The 19,721-nt window shown below is 54.3% G+C and overlaps 7 protein-coding genes across 7 annotated transcripts; 2 read left to right on the forward strand and 5 right to left on the reverse strand.

Annotated features, from left to right (window-relative positions):
* Window positions 1-1,334: 1,334 nt before the first annotated feature.
* On the forward strand, window positions 1,335-3,524 carry M409DRAFT_58664 (uncharacterized protein; the record flags this gene model as incomplete). Its single annotated transcript, XM_033813971.1, has 6 exons — window positions 1,335-1,368; window positions 1,419-1,487; window positions 1,540-1,777; window positions 1,836-3,334; window positions 3,389-3,446; window positions 3,506-3,524. The coding sequence occupies 6 exons, from the start codon at window positions 1,335-1,337 to the stop codon at window positions 3,522-3,524; spliced, it is 1,917 nt and encodes a 638-aa protein (XP_033662772.1).
* A 1,268-nt stretch (window positions 3,525-4,792) lies between these two features.
* Window positions 4,793-5,434, reverse strand: M409DRAFT_58665 (uncharacterized protein; the record flags this gene model as incomplete). The annotated part of the gene is made up of 1 exon (XM_033813972.1): window positions 4,793-5,434. The coding sequence occupies one exon, from the start codon at window positions 5,432-5,434 to the stop codon at window positions 4,793-4,795; it is 642 nt and encodes a 213-aa protein (XP_033662773.1).
* Window positions 5,435-7,217: 1,783 nt separating this feature from the next.
* On the reverse strand, window positions 7,218-8,255 carry M409DRAFT_27613 (uncharacterized protein; the record flags this gene model as incomplete). The annotated part of the gene is made up of 1 exon (XM_033808646.1): window positions 7,218-8,255. The coding sequence occupies one exon, from the start codon at window positions 8,253-8,255 to the stop codon at window positions 7,218-7,220; it is 1,038 nt and encodes a 345-aa protein (XP_033662774.1).
* Window positions 8,256-8,661: 406 nt separating this feature from the next.
* M409DRAFT_27614 (uncharacterized protein) lies at window positions 8,662-9,992 on the reverse strand (the record flags this gene model as incomplete). Its single annotated transcript, XM_033808647.1, has 4 exons — window positions 8,662-9,647; window positions 9,709-9,788; window positions 9,842-9,852; window positions 9,915-9,992. 4 exons carry the CDS (start codon window positions 9,990-9,992, stop codon window positions 8,662-8,664), a joined length of 1,155 nt encoding a protein of 384 aa, XP_033662775.1.
* A 433-nt stretch (window positions 9,993-10,425) lies between these two features.
* Window positions 10,426-13,406, reverse strand: M409DRAFT_69421 (uncharacterized protein; the record flags this gene model as incomplete). The annotated part of the gene is made up of 5 exons (XM_033818282.1): window positions 10,426-10,443; window positions 10,500-10,789; window positions 10,846-11,275; window positions 13,002-13,223; window positions 13,341-13,406. 5 exons carry the CDS (start codon window positions 13,404-13,406, stop codon window positions 10,426-10,428), a joined length of 1,026 nt encoding a protein of 341 aa, XP_033662776.1.
* Window positions 13,407-14,514: 1,108 nt separating this feature from the next.
* Window positions 14,515-15,298, reverse strand: M409DRAFT_69422 (uncharacterized protein; the record flags this gene model as incomplete). Its single annotated transcript, XM_033818283.1, has 2 exons — window positions 14,515-14,652; window positions 14,702-15,298. 2 exons carry the CDS (start codon window positions 15,296-15,298, stop codon window positions 14,515-14,517), a joined length of 735 nt encoding a protein of 244 aa, XP_033662777.1.
* Window positions 15,299-17,701: 2,403 nt separating this feature from the next.
* Window positions 17,702-19,690, forward strand: M409DRAFT_58670 (uncharacterized protein; the record flags this gene model as incomplete). Its single annotated transcript, XM_033813973.1, has 2 exons — window positions 17,702-17,750; window positions 17,850-19,690. The coding sequence occupies 2 exons, from the start codon at window positions 17,702-17,704 to the stop codon at window positions 19,688-19,690; spliced, it is 1,890 nt and encodes a 629-aa protein (XP_033662778.1).
* Between the last annotated feature and the right edge of the window lie 31 nt (window positions 19,691-19,721).

Below are 19,721 nucleotides of genomic sequence, written 5' to 3' on the forward strand. Positions count from 1 at the left end.
GCTAAGATTAACTAGTAACTATCTACTATAATAGAGCGTTAGCTACGCCTTAACGATAATAAGAGCCGTTAAATACTAAAGTAGAGCTTTACGAAGGAGCGTAGTAAGCTATCTCGTAATAGTAAGAGGAGAATTAACTAGTATAGGTATTAGAAGGACGTATTATTACCTCTAATAGTACTCTTTATAAAGTAGTACTAGTTAATTATCTAAGAAGACGGTACGCTAGCTTATAAGCACTTCGCTAACGTCGCTATATACTCTAAGCTATCTATTAAGCGCCTCCTTTAGCCTAGAAACTTACCTAATTTAAATATAATTAAGCCGGCTTAGTATTAGATAAAGAGAAAGACTTAGTTATATAGAGACTTTAAGAAGAAGCCTAAATTGCGTAAGATCTAGTAGTAAACGTAGGCCGAGCTACTATAGGCTACTATCTAACGCTAGATTTGTCGAATTATCCGCTATATTAAAGAAGTTATCTAGTTTAAAAGAGGTAACGAGTATCGTAAAAGTTCGGAGGATCGGCTATATAATAAGCGTACGAAAGCGTTTAATAGTCGATAGGTAGGCTCGGAGGTAACTATCGATTAGATTATAGAGAGTATTAGGTAGCGGTAAATCGAAAATAAGAAAAAAGAAGTAGATAATACGAAAAGAGAAGTAAAAAATACTCGTACTCGTAAGAAAGCGGCTTAAAGACAGACTATAACTAAGAAGGCGCGCCTATCTATTACTACTAGGCTTAGAGCGACTAATAAAGAGTTAGTACTAATATAGAAAAATAATACTAATAAGTAAAAGAGGTTATAACGTATTTAAAAGAAGTAGTAGTATAGGCTAAGAAATACTACTATATAGGCTCTATAATACCTATAGATATTACTACTAAGCGAGTAGTTAACGGCGTTATAAAAATAAAGTTTAGGTACGGGTATAGGCGTTAGGATATAAGTAGGAGTCGAATCCCCTTAAAATGTCTATACTATAAATTTGTGTAATAGTGTTATTAATTTTTGCGTGAATATCTCAGAACGCGCGTGCGCAGACATGAGCACGGGACCAAGCTCCCGGCCCGCTCCCGAGGGGGTGGCAAGGACTTTTGGTACCAACCTCCGTATTACTATCCTCCTCGTTCTCGCTGGCGGCGGAGTAGTGGGCTGGAACGCAAAGAGCACTGGCCTCACCCTTTCACGCTCGCCGAGGTTGTTTTCTCCACAGCCAACCATAACCCGACGATCGACTGTACATTCATCTACTTTTGACGTCCTCGACTCGCTGAATTCCTCTCTCCCACCTTTCTTCACCCATCCAAGAGAGATTATACCACAATCATGCCTGAGAGAGTCATTGTTGTCGGCGCCGGCCGTGAGTGCGAACGCAGGCGACACAGCAGGCATTGGCTGACGAGCGAGCAGTTTCCGGCCTGAGCGCAGCCCACACCGTCTACCTGGCGGGCGGCAATGTCCTGCTTCTGGACAAGAACAGTATGGAATGGCAGAAATGCGGTATTTGGGGATTTGCTGACATTTAGGCCAGACTTCATGGGTGGCAACTCCACAAAGGCCACTTCCGGTATCAACGGCGCTTTGACCCGCACCCAGGTCGACCATCAGATTGCCGACAGCGTCAAGCAATTCTACGACGATACCATCAAATCCGCACGAGAGAAGGCCCGCCCAGATCTCATCAAGGTTCTCACATACCAATCCGCATCCGCCGTTGAGTGGCTGCAGGATGTCTTCAACCTCGATCTCACGCTCGTCTCGCGGTTAGGGTAAGTAGTCATCAAATACCGAGACTCGTCTCGAAATGCGATTCTAACGAACTGCCAGAGGTCACTCCTTCCCCCGAACGCACCGTGGCCACGATGCCAAGTTCCCCGGTATGGCCATCACCTACGCGCTGATGCAGCGTTGGGAAGAGCTCTGCGAGAAGGACCCAGAACGGGTGGAGCTTATCAAGAAGGCCAAGGTCAAGAAGGTCAACATGGACGGCGAGAAGGCCACGGGTGTGACATACGAGTTCAACGGCGAGGAGGTGACAGTCAACGGCCCAGTCGTTCTCGCGACAGGTGGTTACGCCGCTGACTTCACCGAGACGTCGCTCCTCAAGAAGCACAGGCCGGATACCTTCGACCTGTCCACCACCAACGGAAACCACGCCACTGGTGACGGTCACAAGATGTTGATGGAGATCGGCGCACAGGGTGTTGACATGGAGTCTGTCCAGGTCCACCCAACTGGTCTGGTCGACCCCAAGGACCCAACCGCCAAGACCAAGTTTTTGGCTGCTGAGGCCCTCCGTGGTGAGGGTGGTCTTTTGATCAACAGCAAGGGCGAGCGATTCGTCGACGAGCTCCAGCACCGTGACTTCGTCTCCGAGAAGCTGTGGGAACAGAAGAAGGCTGGCAACTGGCCAATCCGACTCTGCTTGAACAGCAAGGCCTCCAAGACCCTCGACTTCCACACCCGCCACTACTCTGGCCGTGGTCTGATGAAGAAGATGACCGGAAAGGAGCTCGCCAAAGAGATCGGCTGCGGCGAGGCTGCCCTCAACAAGACCTTCACCGCCTACAACAAGTACGCCAAGGGCGAGGAGAAGGACCCCTTCAACAAGAAGTACTTCCACAACTTCCCCGTCGAGGTCAACGACGACTTCCACGTCGCGCAGATGGAGCCCGTGCTGCACTTCACCATGGGTGGTATCGAGATCAACGACCAGGCCCAGGTCCTGAAATCCAACGGCGAGCCTTTCGAGGGTCTCTTCGTCAGCGGTGAGTTGGCTGGTGGTGTCCACGGCGCCAACCGTCTTGGTGGTTCGTCTCTCCTCGGCTGCGTCGTCTACGGCCGTGTCGCAGGTAACAGCTCCAGCAAGTACCTCTTCCAGCAGGCCCTCAAGGGCGCCGGTGGCGTCGCCGCATCCCGTGCCGGCCTCATCAGCCTGCACATCGACCCCAGCACACCCGGCAAGTTCTCCGTCGAGTGGGGCTCAGGCTCCGGATCCGGCGCCGGCTTCAGCGACGACTCCGCCAAGGTCCAGCAGCAAGGCCAAAAGTCCGCTGCTCCCGTCCTCGGCGGCTCCAAGGACAGCAGCCACCCAGGCAAGAAGTCTGAGGCCAACGACCCCAAGAACTTCAAGGTTCCCGAGAAGGAGTACTCGCTCGAGGAGGTGGCTAAGCACAACAAGAAGGAGGATCTCTGGATCGCCGTCAAGGGTGTTGTGATGAACGTTACCGACTGGGTCGATGAGCACCCTGGTGGCCCACAAGCGCTCTTCTCGCACATGGGCAAGGATGCGTCGGAGGAGTTTGAGATGTTGCATGATGATGAAGGTTCGTGTTCGATACCTAATTGCTTTGAGGTCTACGCTGACAAGTCGACAACAGTTATTCCCAAGTACGCCGCTGAGATCGTCATTGGTCGAGTAAAGGGACAGGAGATAACGTGAGTTCAGGACTATTACTATTACACCGAGTGAACGACGATGCTAACATGTCTTGCAGACTCATGAAGGACGCATAAGCAACCAAAGCACCGGCGTTTGATGGAAAGCTTCAAGGATTCTGAATGCCAGATGTGTTGTTTGTTGTGATATGTAGAACCTTATGTACAGTTTTGTTCTCTCTCCCGACCTTCTCGGCCTCTTTCAGTCTTTCTCTCCTCCGGCGTAACTTGTTGCCGTCTTGTCCTGGTGACACCTTGATTGGAAGGTAAGGGTGTACGGGGCGGAGTACGAGGTCGTGTGATGCTTCTGTTGGATCTCCTTTGCAACCCCCATCCTTTTCGCAGCTGGAACAGAGCCCAGAGATGCCTCCGGGGTGAGATGCTGGTAAGTTGAAGTCGTGGTTGTTCAACCTGCAACGACATTAGCAATTGTCTTCTCGAGGAAAATGATAGAGTCGTAAGACTCACCCATTCAATATTCCTTGTCCGCGACTTGTTCCCTGGCGGGGACTTCTTCGATCTTGCCGGTGGTCCTGGACCATTGCAGGTGGAGACCTTCATCAGGGGTGAAGTCGAACTCGCTTCTATACAACATCACCCGATAAATCTTCAACTCCGTGAGCCCCTTCCAGGCTGTCCAGCCAGCGAATGTCGAGGGCGGCACATTAAACTCGCTAAGGCCATCCTGGTAGTTGACGCGAATGGAGAGGGACAACACATGCGTCGCCCGCTCCATGAAGCTCGAGAGCCAGGCTTGGTGAGCTTCAACATCCTTGAGGTCTTGGATTAGGACATTCGCTTTGACAGAGCGCACGCTGTTTGGGGGCACCGGGACGGTTTCGTAGTCGTCGTCAGGCCAAGTATGGCGAGTGCAGAACAAGGTTTAGCGCCGCGCTAGCGTCGCACGTCACGATGTCACATGAAAGCGAAGGAGCAAAAGAAATGTCACAGGGCAGTTGCAATTGGCTTGTAAAAGTAGTCTCATTGCTCAGTAGAGCTACGCAAAAACTACTGTTGTGATGACTTGTAGAACCGCAACACTTCACTTTCCACCCTCGAAGCTATCCTTCGTCGACCACATCGCATGTCGCACTTCCCGTTTCCAAAGGACCTACGCGATGGTCTAAAAGCTTTGCCTCAACAATCCGCGATATCGCAAAAGCTGTACTGTCTCTCGTCGTAAACCGCGCACTCCCAAGCCGTGAACGCAATTCAGCTCGATGCTGCCATCTTTCGCACCTCATCTTGTGCGGAGACCCCTTTCCACAATTAGCAAAGCGTTCAAGTCCAATAATGTGATCTAGACGTATGCAAATCGTACCTTGATTATCAGGGTTCACTCTTTCCTACCGAGGAATCGGCTCCAACGCCTGCTTCTCGCGCGACCACTTCATCATCGGAACAGAGTCCTTCTCCAATCCTGACCGGAAGTCTGCATAATGTCCACGTGAAGCACCACTGACCTGCGCGTCGAAAGAGACCGGGCAAAGCCGAGAAGCTTTACTGATTAACTTCCCCACCATTTCCTGCAGATTGGCGAGGTCGAGATGGCTCATCTTGATGTTGAGTCGAAAGGCGGTGCATGAAGTGCATGATGGCAGTAGCGAGGTGAGAGCAAGCAACCAGCCCATATAATAGTAAAGGTCCTGGTCCGGGCCATGGGGATGGATGCTGATGTTGAGCGTGATGGTGGTGTATGCAGCTGTTGGGCCTGGCAGCTTCAAGGCGTGGGAGTTTCCGGTGTCATGGGTGTCCTCTAGCAGCAGAGTCTTCTTTGTCTTCCGTGCGCGGGCCTTGTACTCTTGTCCGAACTGCTTGGAGACCAGTAGCAGATTTGCACGCGGCATGTTGCTGAATTTGTACTTCAGTCCGCCGCACTTGAGGTTGCCTCTCACGTCCTGGAGGCTGTCGGCGTAAATCATGTCGCGCATTTCAAGAGGCAACTCAAAGAAGGGGAAGACATCTCGAGAACGTCGTGGCTCGGCCATGAGTGGGCCTCGCCGATTGGAGTCTCTGAGCGACGTGATCTTGGAGAGGCTGCTCGAAGAAGAGGGTGTTTGCGAAGCAGATTAGGTGTCTGAAGCCGAGTACTTGTTTGGAGCGGAGCGCGTGTTTGAAGTCGAGTGCGTGTTGGGAGCAGTGCGGGCGTTTGTACTGAGATGTCGGAAGAAGAAGTTGCGACGCCGAAGCTCGACTTTTGCAGGAAGGAGCGGCTGCTTACGTCACGTCACTGGCGCCATCGACGAGTCACATGAAAAGCAAATAGGTGAATGAAGCTGATTTTCTACCGACTGCGATCCCTAGCATTCCGCTACGTTGAACACTCGATCAGTGACGTAGTGTATGAGCCGCAATGCTGTGTCCATTATACCAGCAGATTGAGTCTTCCCAGTGTCTTGGGAAGTCTCAAGCAGATGACAGGTGAAGACTTGTGCAGTCTCCCCAGAAGACCTCCTCCTCCAACCCCAACTCATTTCGATGATCTCTCTCTTGCCAAGGCAATATCGTGCGAGAGTACACTAGTCGATGTCAGAAAGTGCTTCACGGATTCGGAAGACTTCATTCCCTTACCTCAGACTTCAGTTCTCCACATCTTTCGCCTCGTCCGCAATGATATCCTCGAGCTTGCCCTTCTCATGAGACGAAGTTGGTATCCGAGGGTAAGCGTGAGTAAAGCTTCTCCAGAAAACTTTTCAACAAGACACGTCTCGATGGCTGGGAGTCTCGAACAGCTTTGATCGTAAGCTGGAGAGAAATGGAGCACGAGAGTCGCTCGAGAAGCTCCAGCAGCCAGCGTTTGTGTAGGCGAAGTTCTTTGTAAACGTCGTCAGGGAAGACAATGATGGAGACGGTTATGCAAGAGACTGCAGTCAACGGCACGGGTATCGAACATTCTGAGGTGATGGGGGCCGTAAACGTGTCGAATATCTGGAGCTCTTTTGATGCGCGTTCCCTGTATTCCTGCATGAATTGCTTCGAAACCAGCAACAGGTTCACTCCGGCGGTGCCCGCCGCGTGATACTTCAATCCTCCGCGTCGCTGGAGCTTTCCATGACGATCTTTCAAGCTCTTGTCGTAAATGCCGCCGCGAAGTTCGCGTGGTAGGCGAAAGAACGGAAAGACGTGTCGGGCCTGTTTGGTTGATTGAGGCTGTTGCGCCTCGGTCGGGGTGGGTAGCCGTCCACGAAGGACGAGGACGGACTCCATCTGGTGCGTGGCCTTTGTGGTTGTTGGAGGAAGTTGCGACGTGAAGCCGAGCTTGAATTTGGAGAAACGGCGCTGCTTTTGTCATGATTGCGATCGGCGAATCACATGAAGCTTGGCAGGGGAGTGAATGTGGAAGTAAGTATCAGAGTTGTCCACAGAATGTACACTTTACATGACTCCAATGAGCCCGAATAAGATGTTTGAGGCATATGTGATGTTCACAGAAAACACTACGACTTTGACTGCAGAATCAGGATGGGTTCATTTCTGTACCATCTGTGTGGAAACGAGCGCTCTTGGACTTGCCGCAGCGCGGCTCCTCTCGCTCACACTACGTTGATGTAGTGGCATCCAAACCCAAAAGTCTCTCTCCTGTGGCCATCAATACCTATGGCTTCTTTCGTAACATTCGAAGAACTCCTCGCTGCTGTACGGAGGTTCCGATGTCTCACATCCCAACATCCAGACATGTCTTGATGCCTTGCACGGCCTGCGTCGCTGAAAGTTAGCTGAAAGTTCGACACACTTCAGTCAGGCGTGGAGAATGTACCGTAGTAGAAGTGGTCAGAACTTTTCCACCAGCCTGGCGAGAGCGTGTTGTACCCCTGCCGGTTCGAACGTCTCCCATAAGCCACTCTCAGCAGACCATCTTAGTACCAGCAAGTTTTGGTATTCGAAGTCGAAAACCTCGTATCTCATGTCCTCTGCGAAGACTTCAAGTGAAACCAACTTCTGCACGGTGGCGAGGTCTCGCAATAATTCGCGGACATTCCCCATAAACCCCCGATACGTAAGGACAATTTTGACAGAGAGCGACGTGAGATGTGAATTAGCAGCGGCGATGGTTGATATCCGGCTTTTGTGCCGCGAGAGAGACCATGAACCGCCAGCAATGTCGATCTTCAGTATCTTGGTTGCTCTCAGAAGGGTTGGCAGCGGCATAACGTCTGTACTCAAGTCGTCCAAGTCCACATCAGGTCCATCGGTCAAAGTTGTGGCTTGTTCCTTCTCAGCACGCTCCTTGTACTCGTGTGCGAACTGTCGGTTAATAGTCATGAGCTTCACTTCTGCCATGTTGACGACTGTGATTTGGAGCTGGCACGGGAGCTTCTTGCTCACGGACGAGATAAGCATCTTATCATACGCCATGTCGCGAAGCTCTCGAGGCAAGTCGAAGAAGGGGAAGATGTGGCGTTTGGAGTCGTCCTGCGGAAAATTCGAGGCGTTCGCAGAGGTAGGTGACGTTGTGGAACTGTTCGGCTTCACCACGCCACGAATAGTGTCCGTGTAGGTGGAATGTGGGTGAACCACAGGGGTTGGCGGGTTTGTAGAAGTCGTCGCATTGGTAGAGGACATCGACTTGGTATCGGCAGAGGTAGCCGAATCGGCAGCAGTCGGACTGGTGGTAGCGGTCGTCATGTTGGCAGAAGCTACTTGGCTGTTAGGGTCCATAACACTGCCAACAGTATCCGTGGCGGCAGAAGACATCGTATCGGCAGAAGGGACGAGACTGAAAGCGTCCGTCTTGTTCGTCGCGGCCGCTCCTTTCTTGGATGTCCGCAGCTTGCTCGAAGCCATGCCCTCCTCTTCACTGGACGCCATGTCGAGCGTGATGGTATGTTGTCACAGATTGAAGGAAGCGCAAACAAAAGGAACCCTGGAAGCTGGTTTGAAGCCGGAGAGCCACAGGAGGAAGTCACGCTAGCAAACCCAAATCGCAAGTGAACGCCTGTGCGCACTTTCACATGCTCATCCGCCTTTCTCGGGCAACCACAGCTTCTTTGCACATTCGACTGATCACTATGAAGCAGTGCAGTCTACTTGGGTTGAAGAGGATCGGCATGGCGACCTGTTGCTATGTTTGATTTTCTGGTTATTTAGGAGCTTGACTGTTGAGACCCATCCACTGCCATGTGCCAGGAGGCTATAGGCTATAACATAATCTATACTCTAATCACTGGTCACGGGGGGTGATTCTGATGCACCCAATCACTTACTGAACACACATTCACTCCCCCACAACCCCCTCCGCCCTAAACCTGCCCAAATCCGGCGGACTCCTCAGCGCACCCACATTCCTCACAACCCTCACCTCCGCCGCCCTGGTCAACTTCAAATGTCTCCCCATCTCCCTCTCCCTCTCCGCCTCCTCGCCCGTCCCCTCATTCAACTCCGTCTCGCCCTCCATCCCCTTCGCCACAACCTGATAATGCTTCTCCGTATCCTTTAGCACGGCGTGCATACTGGCCAGAACCATCTCCGTGGCTTTCGCGAGGGGAAGGTCTGGACCGGAGACATCGTCGGGGCTCTGCCAGCTGGATTTGTTGGCTACACCGGCGGTTTGCACGGCTTGGCGGAGGCGGGCGACGAGGAGGGCGGCGAACATGTCGCCTGTGCCGGAGAAGAAGATGGGGAGCGCTGGGACCGTGATGCGGAAGAGTCGCGGCTTGCCCTCAGACGTCGCCGTCGAGCCCACAATCGACAACTTCGCGCCAGTATTCCCATTCCCATTGTCCTCCTCACCCACCTTCGGCGTCGAAGCAGCCGTAGGAGGCAACCTCACCGACGTAATCAACACATGCGGCAGGGTATACTCCGTATGCAACTTCTCCACCGCCTGCACCAAACTCCCAAAATCCGTAATCTTCACATCACTCAACAGCTCCGCCTCAAACTGATTCGGCAGGATCAAATCCGCATCTTTCAACAACCCCTTGTACGCCGGGACACACTCTGCCGCGACGTAGATGCGTCCGTTATCGCCCATGACGGGATCCAGAATCCAGAAGAACGAGCCCGGTTTCGTGCTCCCGCGGAGTTTGGCGTCTCGGCCGATCTTGCCGACTTCTGAGATGACGCCCGCCGAGGGGCAGTAGCCGGAGAGGAGCATTTCGAAGTCGTCGAGGCGCGCATTCTTGAGGCCCGTGTAGAGGTCGGCGATTTCTTCGGGTGGGGTCTTGCGGCCTTTGAAGGTCTTGTAGGCGGTGTGGTTGCCTGTCACATACTGTCATGAGCAGGCTGGAGGAGTGGGAGGGGTGCTCGCATGAGGCCTTACTGAAATTCACGGTATGGATCGCAGACACCTCGCAGCCCAGGGCTTGCATGCAGAAAGTCGCCATTGTGTTGCCGACATAGCTTCTTACTCCTCAGCGTCTGATCTCTGCCCGTCTGTAACGATCTAGACTTACCCTGCAGTCACCTTTTCGCAGCCATTAGCTTATCACCGCGTTATACACTGCCTGGAGGAGGAGCACCACCCACATGACTGGCAACGGCCAGAACGTGAGTCTCCGGCACCTCTGCGTCGCCATTGCCCAGACCTTGAGCTGGCGTAGCCATGGCTGGAATAGGAATCTGTTCGCGCAGTGTTTCGCAAGAGGATTATCTTGGTGTACAGGTTGTTGGGGAGGAGCAGTAAATGGACGCAGCAAGCAAAGCTAATCAAGACATGACGTTGGCCGCGCAGATCACCAGCGCAGCACAGTCATCCACCAAGAAAAGTGAAGTCGCCAACGCCGGACCGGCCGCTTCATTTTCGCCGATTAAACGGAATGCAGTCCGTCGCAGCCGAGCATGACCTTGTCCTTCGCCCGTACACAATTCCATCCATCCCGTCCATCGCTCATGCAGGGTGACACACATTGCATTCGTACCATGCAGCCCAGAATATCCGATCTGCGTCCCATGTTTGGAATGCATACGCGAACCGACGACACCTCAAACACCGCATCCATTCGATTCCTCATTTAGTCCACTATACGAGCTGAGACATTTACTCTTCGTCGCCGATCTGAAAAGACTCGTATCAGCATGCTGTTCTGTTAATAGAAGTGTGATTGTGCGTACCTTTGGCGCGAGGTAGAATCGCAAGTAGCTGTTGTTGCTGAGACCGTACTCGACGAGCAGAGGCACCTCGTTGCTGAGGCAGAGCTTGACGGAACTGCTAAGGCCGGAAGCTTTGCAGAAGTTCATGAGGTACTTGAGCGAGAATGTGAGTGCGACGGGTTCGGAAAGGTTGATCTCGATGTTCTGCTCCGGCTTCTCGACGTTGGTGTGCGAGCGAAGGGTGACGGATCCGTTGCCAATGTCGCCAGTGCACTTGAAGCTGACACCGTCCTTTGTGCACTCGATGGAGACTGCCACAACATCAGTATCATGTCTCAAGCTCTTCCCTTGCCCACGCAAGACCTACCGGACTCGCTAAGCGCCGTCAAATCCCTCGTGATACGTTGAAACTCCGCGCTGGGCATCTCAATCGTGGCCGCATACTCCGTCTCAGGAATACCCAAATGCTCTTGATCGATATCCATCAGCTTGATATCGTACTCCGCCATCCTGTCGCTCTCGGAGCTCTCGAACGTGAAGTTGACAACGTCCGGCGCATCCTCCGCCTTCATGGTCAGGATATCTTCGTTCGCGGCGCATCGCAGGACTTTGGTGAGCGAGCTGAGGTTGATGCCGAGGGCGATGTTGCGGTCGCAGCGGAAGGGCGAGAAGGATTCGGACTTGAGCATCATGGAGACGAGGGCGACGTGGGAGTTGTCCATGGCTTGGAGGGCGATGCCGGAGTCATTGCAGTCGAAGTTGCAGTCTTGGACGAGGTCCTTGATGGCGTCGACGACCTAGAGGACTGTCAGCTCGGGGTTGTGTACACTGTGTACACACGCGACCATCTCGTACCTTCTTGAGGAGAGAGGCCTGCTCGAGACGTGCTTCCAACACTGCCGAAATGTCAGTCTTGCTCTGAGTGTGGCAATTTGGGGACGATACTCTTGTCTGTGTGTTTGTGAAAGTTGTTGAAGTGAAGTCGGGATGATGGCTATCGCTGTGCAGTAGTATGCAGAGCTGAAGGTGTGCGTGTGTCTGGGAGATTTCGGTGGCCAGAAAGGACGACGCGCCAAAACGCGTGGGAGAAGCGCGATCGCGCGGGGCGGTAATTGCCAAGACATTTGCGGAGATAATCACGTGATATTCTTCCGAGAACTCTGTGGTGCCTGAGGCAACGAGTCAAGATGTTAAGAGCGGTCAGACACATGGGACCCCTCAGCGGAGTAGGATAACAGAATACTTTTTGCGCAAACGATCACTCATCACTGATTCATATGCACGTGGAGCACAACCTTCACTTCACGTTAAGCTACTACGAGAAGGGAAGGAGCCTCCACAACCCGCATCTCAACCATATAGCAAATTTTTCAAGAAAGCGCAAGAAGCTTCCAATGTATTGTGAGCGATCCTTCTCACAGACGGCAGGCTGGTCAGAGCGATCGCAGAGCTGTCGTTGCAGTGTTGAAATACATTGCCGCGTGTCGAGGTCATCTGGACGATCGTCCAATCTGTTGTAGGGATGGCCGCCGTGCTCTACATCGCAGGAAGCAGAGGATGTATCCGTCGCATTTGCATCCTGGTCTTCAAGGGCTGCTGACATACTGTGCGCCACAATCGAGCATTTGCGAGGTTGTGTCTTGCAGCGGCAAAGCTTGGTCGAGACTCAAACTGAATGTTGTGGGTCGATGTGGAGGTTACAGACGCGGACGGTAAAGCAGAAGTGGAGTGAGTGTACCAAAGTCGATGGGGTTCAGGAAAGCAAACGAAACTCTCACCTTATCGTCTGCATATAGCGAAAGGCTCCGCCGCGGTGCAAAGTTCAGGAGGTGAACTCGGCACTTGACTTTTGCGTACGTGGTCACGGCCGAGAGTCGCTGAATCAGCTTAATAAGTAAAGCATGGACCTTGGAGTTCGCCATCGATGGATTGTATTGGGCGGCAGTCATCTGCAGCTAAATTGAACGACATGCCATCTCTCGAAACTTCCACCTCATTTCGTACCGCCTCGGTAATAGGAGTGGAGGTGTTATTGGAGCGCAGCCCCCACTGACCGACATGTCGTAAAGATTGGTAACCGCTTAACCGATTCCAGGCGGTGAGTGCTCTGTCGTCGTGAGTGGACCACATCCGCTCGGTGAGCAACGCCAGAAGGAGCAATCGTCAGGGATGGAAGTGAGCCGAACCTTGTAGTTGACATCCCGCCCGCCCTACGGTCGATTTTCGCCACAAGCCCTGCGGCCACGTGGTGGTGACCGTCGGGAGGAATACTGTTTTCGAAATGGTGCAGGGTTGGGCCAGGAAACAAGGTTGAGATGAACGCGGAACCGTATGAACCCTCCCTCAAGCTTCTCCTTCGAGGATCCAAGGCCACGGTCAGGGAGCGTAGGATGATTCCAGCTCGTCAGCGCCTTCCTCGCCACCGAAGTTGCATCGCATGGATGCAAGGAAGATTGCGCAGGAAGCACTAGTGCCGGGAGCTTAAGCCTTACAGAGGCCGTAGAACAGTGTCCAGGTGAGGACAAAGGACATCAAGCCTCCAAACATGTCGCCAGCCCAGAGGTCCGAGAAGGGGCGGAAGAAGTAAGACTTCGCGTCCTGCTCCGCCTTGAGCGAGAAGATGAGCAGGGAAACAATAGCCGTGCCAGTAAAGTAGAAGATGAAGCCCGGCAGCGACTCCAGCCCCAGCGTCCCTGCGGCCACACCAAACAACGACGCGGTCAAGGCCCGGATATTCGAAACAGTCTGTGGCGATGTGCATACGTTAGTGAGAGGTCTGGTAGGCAGCCGTCGAAAGAACGTGGCCGGAGCTTATTATGGCACGATGGAGGATGAGGAGGAACATGCAAGGACAGGACTCACGCGAGCATTATGCTGGACGCTCTCCTGCACGATTGGATGGATGGCAAGTTCCCTCTCATCTAACATTATGCCGGATGTGTATAGGTATCCTGAACTGTGGCGAAGATTGCGATATGTCGAGCTGGGCCACAGGAATCTGACGGATGATGCGGTGATCAGCGAAAGAGGTACCTGCCAAGGGTGGCTGTCCACGAGCGCGATGTCCGGAACCGGAGAAGCTGATGGTGAGTGCCCGAGTCTTCTGTAGGCGATGAACGAGTTGCTGTAATTGTCAACGGGTCGCGAGATGGCCAGGCTCGATGGTGATGGCGATGGGGATGCTGCGGGTGTCGAGAAAGCATGGAACGTGAGGTTCAGTGGACCTTGCGTCGCGGGAGCGGCCGTAACTTTTGCCGATGGGCCCGAGCGCGGCCACGCTAACGACGTCAAGTCGACTGGAACCCAGCGTTGAAGCAGCAAACTACTCGCACGCAACGTGACCCTTCCTGCACTCCCCTAATTCTTCGAAACAATCCTCGCTGACAGGAACGCGAGGCATCATGCGGCTCCGACGGATTCGATCCCAGCGGCAGGAACCGGACGCTTCTCGCAACCACGCCGCACGCAGAACGCGCGCGGTGCTGCCGTCTGGATCTCGGTGATGTCTGTGCCGATATGGAAGCTCTGTCTAGACGCTTGAGAGAACGTCTACGTACACGTAAGGAAGCGCTGCCGTTGCTTTCCGAGCATGGTTATGCGCGTGTCATGAACGATGGGAGTGGAGTCTGCGAAGTATTCGAGATCTCGTGCTGAGAAGAACGGCACCGTGGTGTCGTGTGAGGTCAAATTCCTGTCCTGCCTGCGCCTGTGAATGCTCGGTATGCTATGCTAGTAGAGGGGAAATGAAGCCCGAAAAGTATCCTCAAAGTGTCCAGCACCTTTCAATGCCCATGCAAATGCCCATGCCTCGCGGCTGCGGTATCATCCCATCCCATCATATCCCATGCCGTCCGACCCATTCCCGTTTCGCCTTCGCTATGATCAAGTCCTGCACGCTGACGCTGTGGTGATGCGGATGGTAAACGCTCAAAGTAATCAACAAGTGCTGACCGAGCTACTCAATAAGTCGGCCGTAGTCGTCCAAGTATCTGCGAGTAGGTTAGTATATGGTTGAGGCATCCGTCTCAGGCACGACTCACTGTTGGAGGTATCTACTCAGTGTGTAGCCCTCAATCGAAGTGGCTGCCCGTAGTAGTTGAAGTGCTCGTCGAAAGTGTCCTTGATTGACTCTGGGGCTGGAGCTATTCCCCAGGGACATGTATGCCTCGGCGGTCTCGCAGGTGGTCAGTGTTGTGAAAGAGATCAAGAGACAGGTTACTCACAGTTGCAAGTAGATCGCCAGACAACGACCGTTGTGCCGTCGCAACGGAGACAGCCCTCTCCAAATACTCAGTAGCTGGCTGTAAATACCCCCTCGCCTCCACATAGTCTGATGTGCCAGCTCTTCGCTCGGCGTCTGCTGTTTGTGTTGGAGATTGGTCCTCCTCGCGGGTGCCCGGCGCGGAGCGTTGTGAGCGTGCGGAGCCTCCACTTGACGACGAGCCCCCATCATTTCGATGAATTCGTGCCAGGACTGGCTGTGCCCGCGCGAGCCAGACTTGACCAATGCCTCTGAGGGCTGCCAGGTTCTGTGGCTCCCTCTGGTAGATCACCAACCACTGCCTTGAGCACCAAGCCGCAATGTCGTTGACCCCTCCGCTATCAGGTTCCGCAAACGCCAGCCTTTGAAGGCCTGCAATCATCCACACCTGCTCCTGTGTTCGATTGCCCTGTTGCATGAACGTCGTAGAATCCAGATGGGTGATGATGGTTCGGGCGAGATTGATGTAGTTGCGCCAGTCTTGCGGGGAGGATCGCAGCATGGCATAGATCTGGTTGAGGCTAGTCTTGCAGACGGTAATGCGCTGCTCCTCGTTCATGACTTTTGCGACGGTTAGAAAAAATAGGAAGATCTGAAAGAGCAAATAGTTCATAGCTGACCGCGCCTATGGCGACATTTAGCTTTGTGGATTCGACGACTGATTTGCTTGTCTCTTCTGATAGGCGACATGAAATCCCAATATCGTGGGCACAGGGGCATGACACCGCTGGATGGTGTGTGCCGCCCAAAGGGAGGGCTCTTGCAGGCTAGTGGTGTAAATGAAGCCTTGCCGAAGCAGCGAGTGGGCTGCTGGATCGGCGAATAAGAGTTGGGGGTGGATCGAGCGTGCATGTCCAACAACGGGGGAGGGCGGTCAGTGCGAGAGGTGCAGTAGGCTAAGTAATATGCATGCAAACGAGGGAGGAATGGAGGCCTTGGAGAAGAAGAAGAAGCAGACATGTTCGCCACCCATTTACGCAAACAAGACGGGTAGAAGAGTGCAGCGGCTGTTCCGAGATGCAGGATAGCGTGGAAAGAAGCGCAGCATGGTCTTCTCGAGGCCAAGGGCCCATATCGCACGTCAGACATGCCCAGCGTGGCTAGGACAGGTCAGACTCGAGCCGCAGTGGGCGAGTGACTCGATCGCTCTGTCCCTCCAACGGCGGCATACGACCCGTCGCAAGCGAGCACGTTCGAGAAAGCACGAGAAGTCGCATGCGAGTGGTGAAAGGCTGCTAGACTGGTGAGTGAAACCTTCTGGTTCGGTGATTAGCAAGCACCAGCGAGATGCTTGGCGTTCGATCAAGAGGACCGCCAGGGACGAGACCGGCGATTGTCGCGAGAATTCCAAGTGATTGACGACGAGCAAAGGCCCTCCGCGCTCGCTGACGGCGTACTCGGCGCACAGCTGACGATGCTCCTGCGATCCGAGCGACGTCTAGATGACCTGAAGTTGGCAACGCCAGAAGAGGGAGTGCTGCGGCTTGCGCTTGCCGATGTACGGCAGCCTAGCAAGCCGAGCAACCGGACGGCACGGGAGGGCTTTTCTCAAGTGTCGAACTCTGCACGACTTGAGAACGGCGATATCCATGGCCGATTCTTTTCTTTGGCGAGCCCAGGCGACAGTCTGGAGGACGGTCTTGTAACGGAGTGCTGTGCGATGGGGTAGTCACTGTTGCAGTGCAGAGCACAACACCGCAGAGTACTGAAGGTTCGGTCTCGCTGAGCTACGAGGCCGGCCGAACGAGCAGTTCGATCCGCGTGCTAATGCTGCATTGATGTACACGAGGTCGGACATTCGCACGCAACCGGGGCTTTGAGCCGGAGGGGGATGGGAGCTGCATTCAACGCAAAGAGTACCTTTGACACATTCGTAGCTGGAGAGAAGGGAAGATGGCAGTAGTGCGCAGAAGCTAGCGAGCAGACGTCGATACAGCAAGCGACGTTGCATGTTTTGTCAGCCAGCAACCGCAGCTTGATCCCAGCCCAGGATACACGATGAACTGTCATGGAGGCGCATGCTAGCAAGCCGGCGGCCTGGGAAAACGAGCAGCCTTGCCAACAGTACCCGGCGATTAGTATACGACACTGCACGACACACTGTGCGAGATGAAGATGGGGGCTGCTGGTGGATGCAATCCTTACCCACAAGGCTGCAGATGGAGGATCGTCGTGCACGCAATCGCTGTGGCGATGCGGCTCCTTTGCGCGTATGCGACAACCAACATATCGCAAAACAAACTCGTTTCGTTGATCGGCCTCGTGTCTGGAATCTTGCGAGACCTCTTGCCTACTGTAGAACTGCCCGCGAACGCCGTGGCCGCCGTGGTCGTTAGTAGCAGACCATGACAACGGATGACATGAGATCAGCTGCTAAAAACAAGAATGACAGCTAATTCGAACACCGCAGGCAGACGGATAAGAGAAAATAGCTTGGCCGGATTCAAATCGTACCGTAGGGACCGGAGTTTGCATGGACGACTGCTTCGGCTACCGCTTGGCACGAGGGGCATGTCGGAATAAAAATTTGGAGTTGTGCAGGCTCGATCCCGGTATTCAGCGCAGGGTGGAAGAACAGGTGCATGGTGAGCTGGAGCAGAGTGAGATGAGACGGCCGCCAAGTTGGGGGCGAAATGTTGGAGATGACGTTGTCAGGGGCTTGACTTCACGTTGCTGACTGGGCTCATCATCTGGACAGACGTCGCGTGTGCAGCGAGCTCCTGTCTCGCCCGACTGTCGACAACACCACACCTTGGTCTTTTCTTCGCAATTCCGATCCGGCAACTCGTTACAGATCCGCAGATTCGACCGACCCAGCAGATCTCTGTCGCCGCAATCTTCCACGCCGCCGGAAGCGCTACCGCTGCCAAACACCTCCCATTCCCCAACCCACGGCGATCTTCCTCCTGTACCGCCCGCCTTGGACCGCAACATGCCGCTTTGGGCCCAGCAAATGACATGAATGGAGACCATACACGCTGATGACAGCCCTCTAGCCGCTTACCTGGAAGGTGCGTGAACTGTCGACTGCAATTCTCGCTTCTCGCGACTTCACCGCCCTGTCCCGCTTAGCAACCTACTGTGATGCCAACTGCTGATTCCATGCCCAGGCGACGGTTCTTTCGAGCCTGATCCCGAAGATACCACCACGCCCGCCCGTGCCGATGTAGACGACGGCTCGAGCAACCACCCGCCCTCCTTTGCGCCGCCCTCCAAGCTCGCACCGCGCCCACGACTTAAAGTCCCCCAGCTCGACACCATCCCCCTCCACCCTCCACCCCAAAGCGCCATTACACGGGCACATCATGCGTGGTCCACCGCATGGAACTCAAGGCTCGGCCGAGCAGACAATGCACGGTTCATGGAACACTTTCGATACATCATCGTTGCATCGCAGCTGCTCAACGAGTACCTCGATCACGGCACCCTGAACCAGTCCCCCACCCCCTGCCTGAGCTTGGACGGGGCTGGCGACGATTGCAGTAATCCGAGATTCTCGGCCAGCCTGTACGGTGCCGTAGCGACGGCGGTAGCTGCGTTGGCGCTGGCATATCTCATACAGTGGTCTCGGAACCGCCGTGGCACGTTTTGGACCAAGAGCAGAGTTACACTAGCGCTTACCGTGCTTGCGGTAGTTGCCTTTGTGGGGTATCAGTATGGGCGCCGGCAGTGGCTGAAATCTCTGCGCCGCCAGGCGGTTGATGCTGCGTCGGGCCTGACCACCAATTGGCAAGCTTTCGAACTCTCTTCCAGTTCAGCGCTAAGTTTCATCCAAGAGGTGGAGCTTGTATCGAAAGGCTACAGGCTGAGTACCCCTTTGCCACCTGCCTCACGCATCGAGGAAAGTGGAACCTCAAGGCGATGTGCGAAACTAAGAAAGTCGCTCCACTCGGCATATGCGTCTAACATCCCAGCCTGCATTGAAGCATGCACCACACTTCGAGCCTTGATCGACGATGATGATTTGGAGAAATTCTTCGAGGTCTACGACATATCCCCTCAGGATGCCAAGGAGGCAGCTGGGGCGGAAGCTCTGAGCGCCATCGAAGACGATATGGAATCTCTCGGAGCACTCAGGGTCCTCAGCTATCGCTCAGGGGTGCTACGCCGTGTGACCTTGTGCTCCCTCATGGCCCTGGAGGCAGACGGTGGCAAACCAGACATGGATCGCTGGGAGATTGCCACCAAGACCATGCGATCCCTGAACCAAGTCATCTCAGCCTCTGCTGAGCGAGTGCGCAAGCTGCTGACTGACATGGAACATATCAATCTCCCCTCACCAATCAAAACCAACCGCACACCCTCCAGGGAGAAAATGCGGAGCCAGGTCCGCAAGATTAGTGCCCTGTCGTCTGGCATCCGCGGCCTGCAAGCCAAGATGCAGATCCTGCGTGAGGAAACCAACCACTCCATCGAGCAATCAGATGACCTGACAGATCTCGGCCCCTCGCTGATGGCACAGTACGAATCCATCGGATCGGATTTGAAGGAACTCATGCAAGCCTGGGAAGTCGGCAAGCAATCCCTGCAGAGCAACATCAAACAGCAAGAACACCGCATCTCCATGGCGTCGAGCAGCAACGGCATCCGCTCTCCCGTGTCCAGCATTGGCGGCCTCACCGCCGTAGACGAAGACGGCTCACCCGCCGACGCCCTCCGCGTACTGAACGGCGAACCCTCCAAATCCAACCGCTCCAGCATGGGCACCACCGCCTCCGACGAGGAGATGGTCTTCGAAGCCGTCGCCATGCCGCGACAACGCGCCAGCACCCTTACGCGCGAAGAGCGGATCCTCAAGATGCACGAGGAGCGCGAGCGGCAGGCGCAGATGCGGGCTAAGCGCGACGCGAACACCAGCATGATGCGCGAGCTCGAGTCGGTGATTAATCTGCGGGGACCGCAGAAGAAGACCAATGGGTCTGGTGGTGCGGCGAGGATCACGTCGGTGTGATGTGCGTGGGAGTGTTGGTGATGAGTGATCT

The sequence above is a fragment of the Zasmidium cellare genome, assembly GCF_010093935.1.
Source record: "Zasmidium cellare ATCC 36951 unplaced genomic scaffold M409scaffold_38, whole genome shotgun sequence".
Classification (NCBI taxonomy): Eukaryota; Fungi; Ascomycota; class Dothideomycetes; order Mycosphaerellales; family Mycosphaerellaceae; genus Zasmidium; species Zasmidium cellare.